Source organism: Haemaphysalis longicornis, unplaced genomic scaffold, assembly GCF_048455015.1.
Source record: "Haemaphysalis longicornis isolate Haplotype H1 unplaced genomic scaffold, Haemaphysalis longicornis Haplotype H1 scaffold_1, whole genome shotgun sequence".
Classification (NCBI taxonomy): domain Eukaryota; kingdom Metazoa; phylum Arthropoda; class Arachnida; order Ixodida; family Ixodidae; genus Haemaphysalis; species Haemaphysalis longicornis.
Window position 1 is genome coordinate 73,135,714 of NW_027526203.1, and position 20,947 is coordinate 73,156,660.

Sequence of the window (20,947 nt, forward strand, 5' to 3'; positions counted from 1 at the left end):
ACACGCTTCCTGGGAAGACTGGCTGAGCGCGGATCATGGTGTGGACATGAAGTCGATGCAAGAACTTCTGGTGGTCATGGCATTCGGGTTAGCGAGGAACTCTGGGAGATTTCTGGCCGTCTTCTAATGAAGATTAGGAGACGGCCAGGCAACCTGGACTATGGCTGCCTATATAGTACAGATTTCTCTTTCTCCAGGCATGAATACCACATTTATAATGCTTCAACGCGCTCATAATAGCAGTGCATACAATGTGCCGCTACCTAGAAAGAATGTGGCAATGATGTGTGTTGTTTAAATGCATCAGACTCGCGTCACACAACAGCAGTTTCCACGAAAGCGAGTGATTTAAAATGGAGCGCTTGTAATTTCGAACTAAGTTTTTATAGGCAAGAAGTCGACTGATTTTTCATACGCAGTGTTTTCGAAGGGTCTTTGACGCCTCATCACATATGGCACAGCTAGGACATGAGGGGGCCAGCTAGTGGGTAAACCATAATGCTCACAATAATAAAAAAAAAAACGGGACAGGGATTAAAGGACAGCAAACAGCGCTAGTTTTTTTTTTTCCCATTAGTTGTTTTTATTCTGTGCTGTGAGCGTTATTCTACGTACCCTCGTGTTGTTTTCAAAACCAATGCATGAACAGTTGATTCAGTATCGCTTTGGCACTGTGCCTGTTCCTCTAGCCCGAAAACTAATACGCGCAGTAGCAAGCAAGCACCCGCAGAACAATACTAAGCACATGCTCAGGGTATCAGTTCCGTGCGATAATCGCGTTTTTTTCCCCCCTTCAATGTTACGCGGGTAGCAGCTACGTTGAAAGAAAGAACCTCGGGCGCTAAACACGCCAAGGCGACGGTAGCTGACTAGTGCAACCGTGCAAGCATCGCACTCAGCCACCGAATGCGCCGACATGAGAACACACCCTGCACTCGGCCCCACCTCATTCGCGCATTTACCATGTGCTACGCCGTCACCGCAATCACAAGCCGAATGTGGTAGTACGTCGAGCTCTACGCCCCGATGCACACAATCATCTTCACCTCACAGTATTCGCCATATCGCAGCACGGCATTTGTTCGTGTGGTGATCTCTGGCACATTGTTGCAACGTGGCTTGTAGGATAGGAAGTGCAGAACTAGCGATGGCAAACTTCATCCTCGATTCTTCAGGAGATGGGTCGGTAACCTATCTAGTAACGTTGGGGTCGGTGTCGTCGTGGTCGCCGTTTCTCCGACGAGGGCTTAGCACGCCGGCTTCACCCGTGAGCTGGCTGGCTCAGGACAGCAGTCACAGCACACAACGCGAAGCCGAGCGTTAGCAGACCGACGCTGCACTTGGTTTAAGTAAGGAAATCATCGTACTAGCGAACACTAAAGTAACCAGCCACGACAACGTAACACGCGGAGAGCATCCAAGTTGAGAGCGGAAGAAACTGGTGCGTCCATCCGGAAAAAGAAACTCTGCACACGGCGCGGCATTGGCCACATTGGCTGCATTCGGGCTCGAGGCGTGCGGACAGTTTTAAAAGTTATCCGCGCGAGGCCACAGAACGGCGAGGCGTGCCACGGCCGGGCTGGAGGAGCGGCGGGCGCGCACTTGCGCGCTCACCTCTGCTCCAGTCCGGCCGTGGGCGTGCGTACAGTTTTAAAAATTATCCGCGCGAGGCGTGCGGACAGTTTTAAAAGTTATCTGCGCGAGGCGTGCGTACAGTTTTAAAAATTATCCGCGCGAGGCGTGCGGATAGGGACAGCCCGCTCGGCTGCTCGGCTCAGTAGTATCAGAGTCCTGGCTTTACTGGTCACGAAACTTCGGCGCTCGCTTCATATAGGGACCGCGCGCGCCACTACAGGCGCCACCGCCGCACGAAGGTCATCCAGCCGCCGCGCGTGCGGCGTATTTGCCAGCTCTTGGCGTGCAAACGCTCGCTGCTTTTGGTGTCTGCGCGCTGATTAAGTGTTTTTTTTCGTAGTAGTTAGCGATGAATAGTCCAGTAATTGTGTTTATCACCTGCCTTCAATGGGGTTTTATTTTTCGAAGTAAGTTACCGTAGACTTCGGCCGCGAACGGCAACGGCTTCTGTGTGCTCTGGCACAAGCGCTGCGCCGTCGTGTTTACGGATTTTTAAATCTATATTGCTTCTTTTCTTAAAGCAAAGTTGTAAATACCACACATACGGTAGCTGTGTAGTGACGGACTGCTGCGGGTCTATCGATAATACAATAAAAAACTGAAAGAAACCAAGTACGCGTCGTTCAGACTACGCTTAATGAATCCGTTTATTGCTCTGTAATGCACAGAACGCTAAAAGAGATAGCCCAATAGTATTGTCGTTTCGATGAGTGGGTACATACTTGAGAACATCTAAAAACGCTGCAGAAACGCGAAGGATCAAAACACGAAGAGATATATGTTACTCCATGTGTCTTTCTGCTTCCACGCTTTGCAATCCTTGCAAAAACAGGAAGCGAAAAAAGAACAATGAAACTGATTTTATCACACGCAACAAAAAATTTCTATGTTACGAAGGGAGACAAAAGAGCGTAGTCCAGCGTACAAAAATTTATTTTTTCGCGCTGCGATGTGCAGCACACGGAGGAAACAGAATATTGCCACGTAGCCAAGAACGACGCAAAGCTTTTCTGAACGCAGCGAGCTAGCGATCTCCTGCACTACAAAAGACTAGAATGAAACACAAACGTCTAAGAAGCAGTCCGCAGTGTGACGTGAACAGATGAACGTCGATAAAGTGAGTTGCGCGGCGTTTGCTATGCATGCATTACTCTCGGAACGTTATTAATTTCCGATCCATGGAAATAGGATCGAGAACATCGTCGAAGAAACAAAAAATCAAGTTAGCGACAAGGTACCCGCCGCGGTGGCTCAGTGGCTAAGGCGTTGCGCTGCTGAGCACGAGGTCGCGGGTTCGATTCCCGGCCGCGGCGGCCGCTTTTCTGATGGAGGCGAAAAGCAAAAACGCCCATGTGAACGAGATCATCAGGTGGTCAAAATTAATCCGGAGCCCTCCACTACGGCACGCCTCATCGCCTGCGTTGCGTCGGCGCGTTAAACCCTACAATCAATCAAGTTAGCGACAAGGTGGCACCCTTTCCATATCACACAATATTGCCCGATGGGACGTACGACAAAAAGAGCAAACGGGCGCTCCGGTTGAAACGCCGGATAAGAAACCGGAATCGGCCACGCGCGGTTACAAACAAACAAAACGAACCCTAAGGGATAATTCGCGGAAATATCTAAAGTAAAAGCACAAGGATGTCCCAAAGATTTTTTACACGCGAGCCTGAGCGCAAGGTAATACAAGTTTGCAAACAGGTAATGAAGCACCGCTACAACCTGACTGATATGACAAAAATCCGGCTTTAAGTTAGCCTTGTACAATTCTAGGCCCACGATGCTCTCAAAAGGGCACATTGCTTTTTCCATTCTTACACACAGTGCATTTCCACACACTGTCGCAAACTTATAATCGAAGCTGAAATCTCCCGTTGCTTGCCTTGGAATGGCACCCCTCCATTTCTCACACAGCTGCCTGTCGCTCGGTCAACACAACAAGGAAACATTTTCTGTGGCATCGTTGTACAAGGAACGACATCCCGGGACGCAACACATGTTCGGCATCGTCGTTGCACTACTTAAGTCGCACCACAAGAGCGCGATATGCACGTTACATTTTTTTCCCGCACAAAACAAACACAACTCGCCGCGGCTTCGCCGTTCGAGCCAGCGCAACGCCGCCCGAGGAGTGGCCTCAGTGAGAGGGTGGCGCCACCGCGCGGCGGCCAAATGCAGCATATGAAGCTCTCCCATTGAGTTACGGAGCAGTTTCGTGACCAGTAAAGCATTGAAGGACTCTGGTAGTATTAACTCTATGGCTCGGCTGCTCCGATATGGTGGCTATTGCTGGCAGCGCCCTCTGCGCAGCGCCGTGCGTGCATCAGCGGCGCGGACACGCCTCCCCATAGAGAAGGCGCGCGGACGGCAGACTAGCTCATATTCTAGGGACCATAGTAGAATCCTCCCTGTTCTGTGGCTGTAGGCTGGTTGGCACCCAGGTGTGACGGTTCGGCACGGCGATCGGCCAGTTCGGCAGGTGTCCGTGCGCGAGTGGTGATAAAATGCGCACCGGTCCCAGACCTCACGCCCCTGCGTCGGTTGCCACCTCCGAGTCGTCGTGCTAGCCGTGCACACGGACGGATTTGTGACAAGTGTAGCGGGCGGCTGAGCCAGCGATGTCGTGACGAAGGCCCCTGTCGTCGCCGCGTCGGTCGCCGCTCGAGGAGATGTCCACCTACAGGGCAAGGCACGTGCATTTAAAAAAAAATCCGCACGGCTTCGCCGGTCGCGCGGGTTAAGTTAGACCGAGTGAAGGGGGCGTCGTCATCATCGCGGCGGCGGACGCCCCACGAGGCGCGCGGCTTATCCTCATGCACGGCCTCTTTCGGAATGCGGCCTCTGTATTCGAACATTACTCGTAAGACCGTCTCACTGACCGTAACCGTTATGCACAGGGTCGTCGCGTAATTTGACTCGACGATTTCGTTCCACGGTTGAAAAACGGGCCTCAAATTAATTGGGAAGCACTGCGTGTGGCGCGTGAAGTCGTGTCGGTGTTAAAACCCGCACGGGGCGCACAGCCAGCTTCACAGCGGCTCAGTTTCCATTGATAGCTCCCATTGTTCTCGGCATGTGCTACGAAATTGTCACTGCGGTTTGGGTTTCTGGTGCCATTGTTCGGATTCCAGTGGCTGTCCCCGTGCGAACGCGGCTGTCGCAAAGGGGTGGGCAGGCGTGAGACCCGTCGCGTTTCCTACGCGGGCGCTCTCGCGTCGCTCACTCGGTCGAGAGTCTTGACGTCCTTGCGCAAACTAGCAGCGTACCTAATAGATGTCAAAGCTCATCGTACCGTAATGGATGTTGAAGCAGATAGTGAACAGAACTTGAAGGGTCATGCGTTGACATTTCACTGCTGCTGGTACAAGGTGAAACGAGAACGCAACTATTAAAGCACGTACCCTCTCAACACAATCTACGCCATTTGCTGGTGATGCATGGTCTTATACAGCAAAATTTGTGCAATGCCATGGTTTCGGTCATGCCATATTACCCAAATCGCACAGCTTGTGGCGATTGCCTGTCGCATTCCGCTCTAGTACTGACCCAGAAACATTAGTGCATGATGGTATTGATAAAGAATTCCAGTGAGGTGGCGTAACAGTTAATTCAAGCAAATGGGTGGAAGCCCATACAGAGTGAACGTTCACTGAAGTGGGTGAATTTTCACAAAAAGGGGATCACCAGATTTAGCAGTGTGAATAATATGCAATGGGCTGCTGGAGGGCACTGTTGCCATTTTGTTTTTGCCTGGCTGGAGGCATCACTTGGTGCCTAGCATTAACAACACTCCTTGCTGTTCATGCTACTGAGAAAAATGCTAGCCGTTCGGGCTTTACACTGCATTATCAAAGTCAACGTGACGTTAGCACAGTATTGCTTGTGGTTAAGTAAGTGAATATCTGGTGTCAAGGAATCAACAACTTCACATGCTGTGCACGTTCACACCTGCCGGGAGTTTTACGTGCTGCGCTGCTTGTTGCTGCCCTAGTGACCAGAACAGCAGGACAAAGGAGCAGTGTTTTGGGGGAGGAAAATGCTTGTAATGTCAATACGTGTCAATGTTACTGTCTTGTTTCTCCTGTGGGGATGATGCATTCATTGGTGTGCACAAATGCTTCCTCAGTTTTAATTAACAGGGTCTGGTACTTCTCCTGTTGTTTGATTCGAAATTGCTGTAAGGAAGTTCCAGAGTTCGCATATGGTCAGTCGGGCTTCACAGATCGTAGAGGACCCCCTCTGAGATCACACAGAACTGAGATCACAGAAGGTTAAATCCAAAATACCAGAACCAGAGCAATGTTGATGAAGTTAAGGTAAAGGTTGCATAACGTACAGGAGGAAGTCCGAAATATACAGCCTGCATGAAGACCTTTTATTAGTGAGTACTAGTGTTAGAAATAATAATAAAGGTAAGTACATAGCAAAAGCAGAAGACATTGCATAAAAAATCTGTTAAGGCATAAATCCAGTGAGATTACACAGGAGAGTAATACAAGCTCTTGTCCTGTTAAGTTGTTTTGATGGTTTCTTGCACTGTTTTACACACTGCCAACTAGACCAAAATAAAATTGAAATTTCACATGGGTTCACACAAGCGATTTGACTAAGAATGCTCTGGGCAGGCAGGCTCAGCCAATGACTGGTTTTTCTTGAAGACAACGTTTGGAAAAATGCATTGTTGCAAGATTTCCCAAATTATGTTCTCGCTTAATTTTGGAAAGCAGCTGGAACAAGAGTGCTGGCATGCACACTTAAGGAAACGGTTCCCAATTAGAGCTTGATGCTGAATCTGTTTTGACTGTGCTTCTTTTTGCGGTGTTCAGTGTGGGGGAGTTTTTTTCATTTTCTTCCGGTACCTAGGACTTATTTTGCAACTGGAGTACTTAAATGGGACAGGGAAGGTCTAAGGAAAAAATATCAATGAGAAGACTAGATTTTTAGACAGTCCAGTGCCCTGGCCAGAAAGCAAAGTTTCGTCTCTAGATGCTGTTTGCAATGTTTCAGAAATGGTAATGACTATCATCATGAAATACTGTCCACTGTTTTATAGAGCTAGAGGTTAATTCCCCCCTCCCCACTCCTGTTGTATGAACAAGAAAGAATGACAGATTACTTGTGCATTAAGTATGATACATATTTCGTGATAACATTCCAGTATCCCGTAGAAAAATTGAAAACTTGAAAATTGGTATTGGAAGTTCAAACTTTGTTACACAAGTGCTTGCGGCATGTATGGGAATAAATGTGTTGCATGAAACTCCAGGAGGCATTTTTGAGCGGGAAAGGGCCAAGGACTTTTACACTTGATCTTGGAGCAGTGGTTAGCAAGAACATCAGTCTGTGCAATGATAGGTCAGTGTTTGTTGTGTAATCTTACTGGCAGTCTGAATCATTTTGAACTAGCCCAGTACTGCAGTCTGTGTGTTGTTACCTTGTGACAGTGACATTGTGTTCGCTGACCAGTTTTAGGTATTATAATTAGTGCAGAATTTCAACTGGCTTCCTCCCATCTTTCCTGCGTGCGCCTGGCTATTCACTTGGTTTTGTAAGGCAGGTGATGCCAAATGCATTAGCAGGTGAGCAACTTTTTGCGGCACGCATCAATGCAGGCTCCAGGACCTGCAGAAGCTCCTGGAGTCGGACCACATCAATATGCAGCGCTTGCGTGAGCTCTGCTTTCAAGGCAAGTACCCAAGGGAGGGGGTGTTCCCGAGTTTTCTTTGTTTATCATTTCTCCTTGAAGTTAGGCTTTGTGTACGTGCTTGTCAAAACGCCAATATGTTGAAAAGCACTTAGACCTTTAGAGTAGTGTTCTCTTGTTGTAATCACTATTTCTATTTGCCTAGCTGAGATCATTGTTTGTAGCTGTTACTTTTCACTCTGTGATCTTAGCTCCTGCAGCAGTTGCACAGCTGTTGGTTGCAGCTTCATTTGGGAACAACTGCCTTTTTGCTTCAAAGACGACAACAGAGTATTGTGAGGTTTGAAAACATTGTTCACGGGCTTTGCACTAACTTGTGACGGGGATGACCACTGCTGCAGTTGAGGTTGCTTCTTAGCACTGGGATGTGATGTCTCGTTAGTGTCACTCAGTGCAGGATTTCAAGGGATACTGCAGACAACTACAAAGCTTGTTTCGGAATAGTTCTTAAAATACCGTGGGATAGACCCTTTCACATACTTACAAATTAGTGTCCTCCCTGCCCTGCCATGCATGCCCCCTTTGACTTCGGTTGGTGGTGTCCGATGTCAGGCTGCTTCCCACAGTGCACGCCGCACCCACTTTCCCCTGTGCAGGAGTCTGCCTAGCATGCTGCTTCTGCAGGCAAAAATGGGGAGGGAATGCGTGCTGGCATGATGCATGTTATCTGAAAGCACGTCTAGAGCAGTGATTAGAATGTGACACCTGGCGTTTGGGGAGGCGGGGAGGTGTATTCCATAAGCAGCAGAACATTCTGTAGGAATGCTTGCTTTCTATGCAAATGCTGTTGTGTGTGTCCTGCTTTTGATGGGAGCCTCGGAATGTTCCGAGAGATAATTGTAGCTGTTACAAGTGAGTGCAGAACAGAGGTCTCATCTGATTACACAGATGCACAGCAACCTCGAAGTAGGGGGGCATGGAAATACTCCTCTACTGGATTTGCAGTTGAATTTGATTCATTAGGCTGAAGCTAAATTCACTGTATAACAGCATAAGTAGTGAAATTGCAGTAAATTACACTGAACAGAAGCCCTCGTGGCATTTAGGGCATTTGAAGTGTAACCACATATTTCGGCTCCTTTTTGCTGCTGGTTGGTGAGGTGAAATTATATAATGGGGTAAAGTGCAGGAACTTTAGCGAATGGACATTTTTAAATCACATGCACAAACTGCTAGTAACCTATCTGATGTTTGGGTTAACGTAAAGCTGGACATCAGCATAGTTTGGCTCGTACTGTTTGGGTGAAACAATTAAAGAAACATAACTGGTGTGGAAGTGTGTAGAAACGACCATATGAACCCTGCTCTGTTTAGGTGGACTTAGGTGTAATGCATTGGCAACTGTGCTGGTCTCGGTTATACACCTGGGCTTTGAGGCACGCTGTAGTGGTGGGCCAAAGGTTAAGTTCTATTCAGCTGGGGATCTTCTGCCGTGCTCTAAAATATCGCATGCATGGTTGTGTTTGCTTTTTGCCTCCCTCAGAATGACAGGCACTGCAACTGGAAATCCTGCCTCGTGGTAGTGTTGTGCACGGGTTATTACTTGCTGGGCAAGCATCAGTAGCTGTCCTTTTGTGACTGTTTCTCTATTTGGGAGAGCAACTTTTCCTGTAAATCTGTGCAAGGGGAGCTGTCTTGGTCGCAGTGGTTTTAAAATGTTGTACTCTACCCATTCCACTGTAATTGAATGTGACTTTACTTATTTAGAGCTGTCAGCCAGAACCGGTCCTGGGCCACTATTGAGATAGCTGTCTCGAGTGTTCTTTGTGTGGTCAGAAACCAGATAAAGCTGGCGTAGTTTCGTGTGTCACCCTGGCTGCATGCACGTTCTTTCCCGAGATAAGGTTGTTCAGCTCTCTTGTCCCTGGAAATATCAATGCCTTGGCTGAGCGTTTTGCTGACCCTGCGTTTTTGTCTCTCACGTGATTGATCGCTAATGGCAATACATGAAAGATAAGAGCAAACAAAGGGCGTTCTACTGATGTACGATTTTCCCCACTATGACCCATGATGGCACATGCTGGATGGGTAGAGTCGGCTGGTAGCCGAAAGGTTTTGTGTAGTGTTTTTCCATCACCTATGCAGGTTATTCACTATATACTGTATTGAAAAAGATGAGTGTAGTGAGATGGTGTGGGCACTTGATTTAGGCGGCAATGTGACATTCCACAAATACACCTATGGGTATTCATGTCTTATGATGTAATGTCACTTTTAGCTACCAGGAAAACTGAAATGCCAGTGAAGGATTAGGCACTTGGAAAAATTGCAAAATTGCCAGGGGGTTATTTTTTTTTTAGAAATCGGGTAAAGTCAAGAGAAGTTACTAAATATGTAAAAATATGCAAAACTTCAAATACTTTGACTGGTGTTTGCTATTTTATTATGTTTCCAGCGCACTTTTACCTTTTGAAGCATTCACTATTATCAAATATACTTCAGTTATGAACAGTAAAGGATATCAGAGTTTATTTTTCCATTTTGCATGTGCTCTTGGGTTGGCTTTTTGTATGATGCTTAAGCTGTGCAAAAAATACTTAGGGTGCATGAAGAAATTGAGAGCTGCTGAGCATGAGTCACGAGTTCGATTCCCAGTTGTGGCAGCTGCTTTCCTGATGGAGGCGAAAAGCAAAAACGCCCATGTGTGTGAGATTTTGGCGCATGTTAAAGATCCCCAGGTGGTTAAAATTAATCCGGAGCCCTCCACTACGGTGTGCCTCATCACCTGCGTTGCGTTGGCGCGTTAAACCCTACAATCAATCAAGAAATTGAGAGCAAAAATTTTTGCACTGATTCAAATTACAAAAAAAAAAAAAAAAAGAGATTAACTGTACAAATGCAATTCCAAATTGAACAAGTATACATATTGGAAATTTTGCTTTTTTTGCACTCACTGAAAGGAAGTGTGGAAAAGCTGAGGCATGCGACGCTGCAGCATTTCCTTCAGTTTTGACTACCTACATTCCTTTTCCATCAAAGTTGTGCTGTTTTTTGTTGGTTAAGGAATTTAGACTAAAATGATTGGGGAAAATGTGGAAAAGTTGGGGAATTTGTAATGAGTCATTTGCTAGGCACCCTTCTTCTTGCCGTTCCTAACAGCCAATTAATGTCTGGTTTTTATGCTTCAACAAAAGAATTTTCTATCATTAAAGTGGTTTGAACAAGCTGCATTTTTTACTCATACATTTGTCAGTGTTTTGAGAGGGAAAATTTATGAAGTATGAGAAATCGAGCATCCTTTGGTGTGTTGAGGTCGTCATGGTTGGAATTTGCAATGAAAGCTGGACTAAACTGTCAGCTGGAATTCATTGTTAAAATATACGGATGCAGTGGATTCCGGTAAATTGAACTGTTGCTTAAACGGAACAACGTCTCAAGGTGGCTGGTTTTATATTTATCCCAAGAAAATTTCCCTTAAGTGGAACAATGATTGCTGCACCCTGGATAAATGAAATAGCTGAGCTAGTTGTAAATGTGTGCCAAAGAGGCAGGCAAAATCTCTGTGCCTGAGTCAGGGAGCTACTGCATTGCATGTCTCTATGTCGCTTGGGGGCAGCCTCAAGCCTAATTTCTCTGCCGACTTTTCTGTGTGAATGGCACGGGCACGGAAACTTTTCCCTAGCTTTATAAACCCCCCTTTCCAGAAAGGCTGGCAGATAAAGGCATTTGGGAAATCCAAAGGGGGGCCAAGTGACCTCTTGTGTTCCTGAGAACCCATTTTGAGGTCTGGTGTAGACTATGTTGTAGGTTTACGGCTAACAGAGGGGAAGAGCATTGCTGCGTCTGTGTTGGCTGCTGCGCTTGTGTGTAACCTGATCTTGTTTTGGCAGGCATTCCTGATGACAGTGGCCTGCGACCCCTGTGCTGGCGGGTGAGAGACGTTCCTTACAATCCTTCCTGCCTTTCGAGAGGCTCCTGGTGTTCATTGCGGGGGGAAGCACTGAGCCTGTTTGCTGTGAGTGGCCCCCTGCATTGGCAGTCTGACCCACCTCGGGGCCACCCACTGGAACAAAGTATGGAGGGTAGCAGGGGATTCGTAGCCGTAATGGGTAGCTTTTATTTAACTATCCAGTGCTGAGGATGGCCTGGAATGCAAAAGCATGTTTGCCTGTATGGGTCGATTGCAGTGCAGGAATACAACTGTACCACTTGCAGCAATACGGGTTGTTTACTAACGTAGAAGAGAAGCAAGAACAGTTACCGCCTCCCCCCTCCCCGGGGCCCATACACTTTTCCACCCTACAGTTTGTGACGTCACAAATCGTAACTAGTGAATTGGGATTGGCGGAGCTTGCAGTGGTGGAACTGCCGCTCCCATTGCACCAAGCTGTGCCAAAAGGGTCATCCTGCTCCATTCTGCTCCAAAAGCGTATTACTTTGAATAATTGCTCCGTGTCAGCTCCAAAACAGTCGCAGCGTAATGGCAGTGTTTACCGGGAATGAAAACGAAACTGAGTGTTGTACTGCCATTTTCTATCAGGTGGCGCCTGAGCATTTCCATTTTTCTATTTCCTGTTTCGCTGTGGTTTGCGCACATGTTATGCATTTGACCACGGATTTGGCTGACCGGCTGTAGATGGCCATTTAGGGCTGCTGACGGCTTCATTCGTGGCTGCGGAGGGGAGAATGTGCGCGCTGGAAGGCCACGCACGTTGCCCTCCCCGCTTCTCTTTGTGGCTGCAGTAATGGCATTTCGGGAAGCGCAGCTCCTGTTTAAGATGCTTTAAAAGGACGCGCCAAATTATGGCAACACAGCGCTGTTGTTCCGGAGTTGTGTGCCTTGGCAGGCCTCGGGCCCAGCGGTGTTGGCCCCAGCGGGTTACGCTTGCAGTGCATAATCCCGGGCAGCGACTTTTGTGGGTGCCCTGGTGCCTAATGGCTGCCCTGACCATGGGAACCTTGCCTCTGTCATGTTAAATGCAAGCGTGCGTCTAGCCTGCCAAGGTCAGTAGCTGCCGTGCCCTGTCAGAGGATAAGATAACGGCACTGCTCCTGCCACACTCGACCACTGATGACACCGGACAGGTCGTGTGGGGTCGTTAGACATCATCATTTAAACTTCTCGCCAGAACAAAGGACATGTCATCAGTAAGGCATGAAACCTATAGCTACGCGTGCACCCCCCCTGCCTCAACTTTTATTAGACACTTCATTTATTAGACACTTCAGACTCCTAACGTGCTAGATTTTATTTACAACTGAAGGAAGCTGTTTTGGCTGAGCATCTGGTGATGCTTTGTGCTTTCTTCACCAAGAGAATGGCGCTTGTTGTGAGGCACGATGTCACCATAGCGACTGAATCACCGACAGGTATTTAAGGGCAGTGGAAGAAAGTGGTGGAGTCAGGTGTTCCATCCCAGCCCAGAAAGTCAGGACATCAAAATCTTCACCTGGCTTTTCTTGTTTAGAAATTGTGCCAAATCCCTGTCACTAGACTTGAGGTCTTGGGCAGACTTCAGGTACACTTGCCATTCAGCAGCTAGGGCTATAAATCCAGGAACGGCCCCAAACTCTGATCTCTTCTCTGAGAGACACCCAACTTGCAGGGGATCCAAGCACCTCACACTCTTGAAGAACTTCCAAGTGTCAGAGTTCTCCAAGTATACTAGCGCCTTGCTAGCCACTTTACTCATTGCACCCTTCATTTGTTTGCAATCTGACCGGCCTTGTCGTGTGCAATGTTCTCTTTCTGTGGCTATGGCTAAGCCCCTTGATTCGGGTGGTGGCTGCGCCACCTAGCCACTTTTATTATTTGATAAGGTAGGAATACGCAGATGCAAATTTAAATTTTCAACAGTAAAAATGTTGTAGACAATAGAAACCATTTTGCTATTATTTTTCCGCCATATTTCACCGAATATATCGTTTTGGGGACGTAGCGCCACACTTTTAACGGTTTTTTTGGAATTCTACGAAAACACTTTAATTCCACGATTTTTTGCAAAATTGCGGAATCGCGGAAAGCTAGGGGCTCTAAATATACCGTAGACGATGTCGCTTTGAAAGTCTTTTAACCCTTTGAGGGTCGAATTTTTTGCCAAATGCGACCCCCCAGGGTGGATTTTTTTATTGCTGATTTAAATTCTACGGACGAATCCATTTCGAGAAAAAATTATAGTAATTTTTTTAGGGTGACCATAAAGTGACAAAAAAATCGTTTATATTGTTACATATATGTGGTTTATTCATGATTAACACAAGAAAAATTCTAAATAAAAACGAGAGAGTAACAAGCCGGCACCTTTTGAGTGAATCAAAATCAGATAGACATCAGTTGGCGGGCACAAAAAGCAGGAAACGCCCAGAGGGTGATACCAAAACCAGCCACTGCGCGCGTGCGGGCACGCGCGGCCGATGTGAGAGCAATAGACAGCGCATCACTTATAAAATAAAAAAATAGGAGAAAAGAGCCTCATCAGTTTCGCAGCCGACCTTGGTCTGTGGCAGGCGCAAGAAGCGAGAGGCGCCCAGACGTCAGGTGGGCTATACCCAGCGCGCAAACGATAGCCGGCGCGCCGCTGAAGTAAATCATAAAAAAATTAAAAAAAAAGAGCCATCGGCGCAAGAAAAAAAAATTTGACGTATTTCCGAAGTGTGGCAGCACATTCCAAGCAAGAGAAGTTGGCGAAAAAGGTGCACTTTTTAAAGATACAGGCAATGCCGTACATGTACGTCGTTGACCATTTTGAAAGTGTTTGCCGATGCCGTACACGTACGGCCGTGACCCTCAAAGTGTTAAGCTGAACAAGTAATATTGGCTCACTTTGGCGCTCCAAGCAGGCATATTGCTGTTCATCCGGGATGGATTTGCATCTACTCGATGAGCTAGAACTGCAGGAGGCAAGGGCCTCGGTAGCAGCTTTCCGTTGTTTTCGTGTCCATTCGCGGTATGTTCTGGTTGAACCCGCCGCGGTGGCTCAGTGGCTAAGGCGTTGCGCTGCTGAGCACGAGGTCGCGGGTTTGATTCCCAGCCGCGGCTGCCGCTTTTTTGATGGAGGCGAAAAGCAAAAACGCCCGTGTGTACGAGATTTCGGCGCACGATAAAGATCCCCAGGTGGTCAAAATTAATCCGGAGCCCTCCACTACGGCGCGCCTCATCGCCTGTGTTGCGTCGGCGCGTTAAACCCTACAATCAATGATGTTCTGGTTGACGCTTCAATTCCTGCTCTTCTTCTGCCAAGCGAGCAACATGTGTCTGTCCCACAGGAAGTTAAAACTTGGAAGGCCTCGAGCTTTATTCTAGCGGACAAACATGTGGCTGTCCGTTTCCCTCCCCCGTCACAGGCATCTTGCGGTCTGTGTAACACCCCAGTCCAGATCCCAAATCGGTCGATTGCGAAGGACAGCCGACAAGGTGCACTGAGCTATGAGATTTCAGCGTTTAGATCTCCCACCGGCACAACAAGCATGTCATCAGAAGCGGCATGAAGCCCAGCTGTGCGTGCATGCCCCTCCCTTCCACCCCCAACCCGTGCATACATGAACCACTAATTGGGGATGGGCGCATACTTAGTCGGGAAATACACCATGTAAAATGTCGCTCGGAAAGCCTTTCAAGCTGATGAATTATGGCCTCACGCCGGCATTCCAACCGGGCAAGTTGTTCTTCAACCGGGAGGGATTTGCTGCTACTCGGAGATGCAATTTCAGCCGGCAACAGCGGTCGTTACATGTTTGGTGGCGGCTTTCGGTTGTGTTTACGCCCATTCCCGCTTCTGTTGATACTCCGCAATCATCTGATAACGGTGCTACCGCCGTTATCAACTTTTGAAAGAGGCATCGGTGTGGTAACGAGGGGAATAACAGTTGCAAAGAGGGGTCGGCGGTGGCGAGGAGGAGCCCCAGAGCAGCACCGAGGAAAGCGGCTTCACCAGAATGGAAACTGGGGAGGTTAGACATATAGTGCTTCGCAGTGAAAACTGAAGAGCCTGTGATATTATAACAGTGAAGCCACCTTTCTGGCCTGCTAGAGTGTGGTCACAAGGGCCGTATGTGTATGCGCACCCTTAAACGTGATAGTCTTTCTTGGGCTACGAAAACACAAAAAAGAATTGGCACAGCTCGCACTGGTGGTACAAGGCTGGAGAAGCAGCGGAGCTTGGGGTCAACAGCTTCTTCCCCCTCCTCCTAGGATCCGCTGTCACTGGGGGACCGGCCAGAACAGCCTTGTAAAATCCGGCTTAACTTGACCTCGCCCCTCAACACTTAGCCTAGCTGAGCAAGAACATTGCAAAGCCTAACAAAACTTAGCAAAAGCGGAAGAAGCTAGGTCGACCCCCAGCTCCACTGTTTCTCCAGCCTTGCACCACTAATGAAAGCTGCACCAATTCTTTTTTTCCTGTGGTGCGTTGCCCCGTAGGCTGAGGTTTTTCTTAGAGCCCATGTGGAAGCTCATGGATAGAGACCGGAACTTTAGGCATGAAAAATCCAGGTTTTAGGCGCCTATAATAGGCACTGAGATGTGCCATTTAGGCATATATAGGCACCAAATACTCCCATTTAGGCATATATAGGCTCAATTCCTTTTTGCTTCAGAAGCATATCGTATTTATTCGAAAATAGGTCGAGCACGAATATAGGTCGACCCCCTAAAAATTGAAGTCGCCGAAAAAAAAAATAATATATTCGATTATAGGTCGACCCATACTTTTAAGAAAAAAACTTGAGGAAACTTTTTAAAACTCCCATTTATTTACAACGCGGTCACCTCACTGGTCGGAGCCACACACTGCGTCGTCGTCGGAACTTGCGCCGCATGCGCCGCAGTTCATTACCCACCCCCGCCCCCGACTGGCTTTGAAGGCTGAACGGCCAATCCCGCCTCGCAGCGCTAACTGTTGAGCTTTGGTCTGAATATCTTCGCAGGACACTCGTTGTCCTTTCGCACGCTCCTCTTCCACGTGCAGCCGGAGTTTTTTCTCAAGAGCATCGTGCCTCCCACCACGAAACGCACGACGCAGTCCCCTACAAGCAAAAAGTTCGTCCCGCTGTTTCCGCCATCCCCTGATCAGCTTTTCATTAACGACTAACTCTCGCTGAGCGGCGCAGTTGTTCAAGTTCTCAGCAAACAGGATCACCCGCCGCTTTAAAGTCCGACGTGACATCGCGAAATGCGCACGAGGAAAACGTTGTGTGCGGAAATCACAACGAAGCAAACACAAAGAAAGCGCATGAAACGGAGAACGGGAGATAGTAGAGACAGCGAGCGAAGCAGGCAATTCGTTCTGTTCACGAGGTGGCTACGCTAGGTGGCGAAAGTCACCTTTACCCCCACCTCGCGCTAGCCGCTACCGCGGCTCCGAAGTCACCAAGCCAAGCCAATCTGGCTCTCTAGCCAGTACGTAAGCTCGCTCGTGCGGTTCGGCCGCAGGTAATGCGCGATAGCTGGCAGTGACTGTGGGTGGTTTTCTTACGCTGATTGTTTTGTTATTTTTTTCTTTATTTTCTTGCCTGTCTTTGTTCTAGATGCTCCGCGCTGCCGCCTCAAATTGAGGAGCGCCGGGCGCGACGGAGAAACGGATCGCTCGGTGCGCTCGCCATTTTTGATCACGACTATAGGTCGAGGTTCTTCGGTCACGATTATAGGTCGACCCTCAATTTTTAAGCACATTTTCGGAAAAAAAAGCTCGACCTATATTCGAATAAATACGGTATTTCAGCACCAATCTTTGACTTGCAGTGAAACCGTGGACACATAATGTGCTGCGGGAAAGTAATCTTATTTTCTTCCGTAAAATAAGCAGCAGAAGAGCTATTATTTTAAAATTTCTGTGAAATTCACGGTGATTCAACACCAAAAGACAAGATTGAAAGCCATGAAAAACCACACGAATCTCAATGATTTGCGGCTTGAAGATGTACCCCCTTTCAGTCGATAGTTGTGTGGGAAAAACAACGCTCAATGTCCAGTGAAGTTGGGGGAACGTTCTTGTACTTGGGGACGCTCCATGGTCTAATTCCATTTGGAATATCACAATGTTTGCTACTCGGAACATTGGGCAGTTATTTTAGCACATGGAATCCAGTGAAGTGAAGTGAAAGAGACTTTATTGATCGCCGGCAACAAACGTAAATCTCCACTGCGCCCAGACGTAGCCATGGCACTCGTCGCTCCTGGTGGCATTCTAGTAAGCAACACTTTCGCTACTCACTGCGGGGGTGGGCACCCTTGTCCCCGAAGGGAGGGCGTTGGTCCACAGCTTTCTCTTTGGTGCTGCCCTTCGAGAGCCGTTAGGACCTGCTGGACGGCTGAGAGTTGAACGAACCCAGAAATTTTATGTCAGGCCAATTTAATCAACCGGTCCTTCGGGGATGGTGGCTGATCTGTCCTGGACCTCCCAGATGAACTCAGCATTCGTAACACCATTGAAAGTTGGGCGAGTTGGTGGTACATCTGTATCACCAATGCTGATGCATCTTTTTCCCAAGATGTATCAGCATTCTTAGACAGAGTGGCGCCAAATCTCTCAGCTGCTGAAATGCTTTCTGCTAAGAATGCGATGTAAGCACACGAATGCGCCCTGTCACGTTGAAGTGTAGCGTGGGGCAAATACTTTGGGCTGCAACGCATTTGTCCATTGCAAAGCTGTTGATAAAACCGGAATGTTTATGGTATAGTTTTCTGCCCTTATCCGAGTTGTTTAAAAGGTAATGACGGGCTCTGGTTGAAGAGTCACAATCGGTAACTGCTGCCTGAAGTGACAACTGCACTTCGAAGAAAGATCTTGACTGCAGGTATGAATTCATTGACGGAGCAGAACGAGCTCCCCAGCTCTTCACAACACTGATGAATCCCATGGATAGTACAGGGAAGTGCAATACTTCTGTAGAAATTACTGAGCTATTCTGTTCTGCAGAAGCGGATGACTTGTGAAATTGGAACTAATTCCCTTAATGCGATGTTCCCAAATGCCCTTAAAGATTACCCGGCAGCGGCAGATGACGGCTGTCAGGACTAGACTACTTGTCAAGTGCTGAGACCCCCATTCCTAAGCTCCGTTTCTTGTTCCTTCTTCGTGCTACGCGCACTGCATCGTGCCAGCCGGCGGTGTACCAGCTATCGGCGGCTGACAGTGCACGTGTTCGTGGCACTACCTTAAAACTTTGGTTTCTCAGATCTGCACGTGGTTTCCTGCAGAAGGTGTCTTTGAGCTTGCGCTGCATGCCCGCGTTCATTTTTTGTTTGCTGACTTTTTATTCTGTTAGCAATAGATATGGCACGTGGGCAGAAGTTTTCCCTGTTGGTCCGTTGGCACAGCACGTCAGAAGAACATAGAACAAAAGAGTTTGGGCGGACCGGGGTGACGTCAGTGAGCTTTGCTGCGGTGTCGCTGCGCACGGATTTCTGGTGGCTCGGCCGAGGTTGCGAGTTCAAGGTGGTGGCGGCTTGGGCACGGTTTGGGCTTCTCGACATGTTTGGCACGACGCGCGGATTTTTCTCGCTAACGGCGTGAAACAAACGCCTGTTGCGGGCTTCTGAAGCGAGTACAGTGCCTGCAGAACATCGACTCAAAAAATCCGAAAAAGGTATACGCAAAAAAGGCAATTTTAGGCGCCAAAAATCCCATATAGTCAAAATAGCAAGAAAAAGCTCATATAGTCAAAATAGGCACTATAGGCACAATAAACTATTGCTTAAAATGCTCCCCTTCCCTTAGTTCGTGCTTATATGTTAAATAGGCTTGATACGGACTGAAGGAACAAATAGGCATTTTGCCTAAAGTTCTGGTCTCTACTCATAGAACTGCCATTTACATTAAATTGTGTTATGTAATTATATAGCTTGTCAGGATACCCTAATTACACTGATACACTGAAGCACTTGCGGTTGAGGTCACCACATGGGATGGATGTTGCCCCATATAAAATACAGTGCCATCAATAAAGCTTAAAGGAGCCATGAAGACAAAATACAAGTTGGGTTTATTAGAAATACTGCTTAGTCCCGATAACAATGATACCAACATAATCGCAATCTTCGAACAAATAACGGAGATATTAAAGAAAACGTGTGAAGCAGTCGCGACCCCCTAGCCAATTTCCCTCAACTTTTTTATGACGTCACAGAACCTTGTTTGTGCGATTGGCGGCCGCCTAACTGACCTTTCGCCACGACCTATGACTGGACGTCTGTAATGGGGCCTCTAGTTCCATTTGACCGCATCACTTGAATGCTAACGTGCAGTTAAGGCACTGAAAATTATGTTTTATTGTTGACCCATATGATGTCATTCTTGCTCATAACACGTCACTGTGGCGCAACATTTGAAAGTTTTTAAATACTTCTTGCTTTTTTTTCATTAAAAAAACATCTGTTGTGGCTGTAATGGAGCTGAATGAGACACTGAATCCTAGTTCTTTCAAATTAAACGATGTTGTATTTTCTCTTCATGGCTCCTTTAAAGGAGCACTGACACGAAAATTTTATGTTACACTTTTATTGCTTTTATCGATTAATGGTCTGGCGAACCTGAAACAGCACTTCAAATACTTCAGAGCGCGATAGTTAATTACATTGAACGGCTTGAAAACCATTTGTTTCAAATTCCCGCGCTTTCATCCCGAACGGCGCATATGACAGACTCCCTGCCTGACCTCACCGCTTTGTGCGGACGTCACCGAGACCCGCTTGAGAGGGTGTTGCGCCCGTTCGCCGCTCGTGGGGCCGCGCGCGTGAAGTGACGTCATGAGTTTTTGACGAGCGCTGTCGCGTCACTTTTTTTTCCTCTCCTTGAGTGATGTCACGCTGATGTCCATTTGCTGAGTGCCGCTCCGCGCGCTGATTCGTCGGCGCGATAAATGAGATCCAATTGAACTATGTTCGTCGCGTAGCAGGCCGCTCATATTTCAGCCAGGGTATTCTGTTGAGGGAAGGAAGCGAACTGTGCAATAATATTAACGCCAAAAATTGGTGTCAGTGCTTCTTTAAAGCAGCAGCATACCTTCTTTGTTTTTGTTTTATGCTACAGGAAAATTTTGCGGACAGTTGTGAAGTACCCATGAGAAGTAAATTTCAGTTTCCTTACTGGAAATTGCTATACTGGAAATTGCTAACTATTTGCTTCGATTTGGAAATACTACTTACTCTGATTCAAATCTGTTCAAGCAAAATTATTTGCTTTGTATTCACTTCAAAAGCAAAAATCACTATTCACACCCCCGATTACTGAAAACAAATTTGAAAACGTCTTCTGACACCATCTGTACGGCGGCCCCTAGGCATACTCCGGTTCACTTCGGGCACATTGTGGTGGCCTTTTTAACATCGCCGAGAAATGTAACGGAAACAGAAAAGAGAAGTGCCAGTTTTAATTCTTTTTTTCTAGGTGCACAAGGTTTTAGTGGTATTTAAACACAGGCCGATTGTTGGTCATTGAGCATAGGCCAAAAGGGCCGTGAGAGGTGTGATCCTTCAGTTAAAAGAAAGTTATTCAGACTTCAGTGCCCCTTGAAAGAACATTCTATGCAGTTCATGGTCATATGTCAGTCCACTTCAAGCTTTGCTGCGAAGTTTTTCCTGTGGGCATGTTCTGCAGATGAGACAAGGTACAGCTTATTGCCGTGTTTTTTTAATTTTAAACCTGTTGCGAAGTTGTATGCTAAGGC

General features: G+C 47.4%; 1 protein-coding gene across 1 annotated transcript in view; it reads left to right on the forward strand.

Annotated features, from left to right (window-relative positions):
- Nucleotides 1–3,970: 3,970 nt before the first annotated feature.
- Nucleotides 3,971–20,947, forward strand: part of LOC144177602 (TBC1 domain family member 13-like) — an 84,887-nt gene continuing 67,910 nt past the window's right edge. The window contains exons 1-3 of the mRNA XM_077705270.1: nucleotides 3,971–4,327; nucleotides 7,251–7,324; nucleotides 11,173–11,213. Coding sequence (XP_077561396.1) covers nucleotides 4,308–4,327; nucleotides 7,251–7,324; nucleotides 11,173–11,213 — 135 coding nt within the window. The 5' untranslated portion in view covers nucleotides 3,971–4,307. The remainder of the gene's footprint in view (nucleotides 4,328–7,250; nucleotides 7,325–11,172; nucleotides 11,214–20,947) is intronic.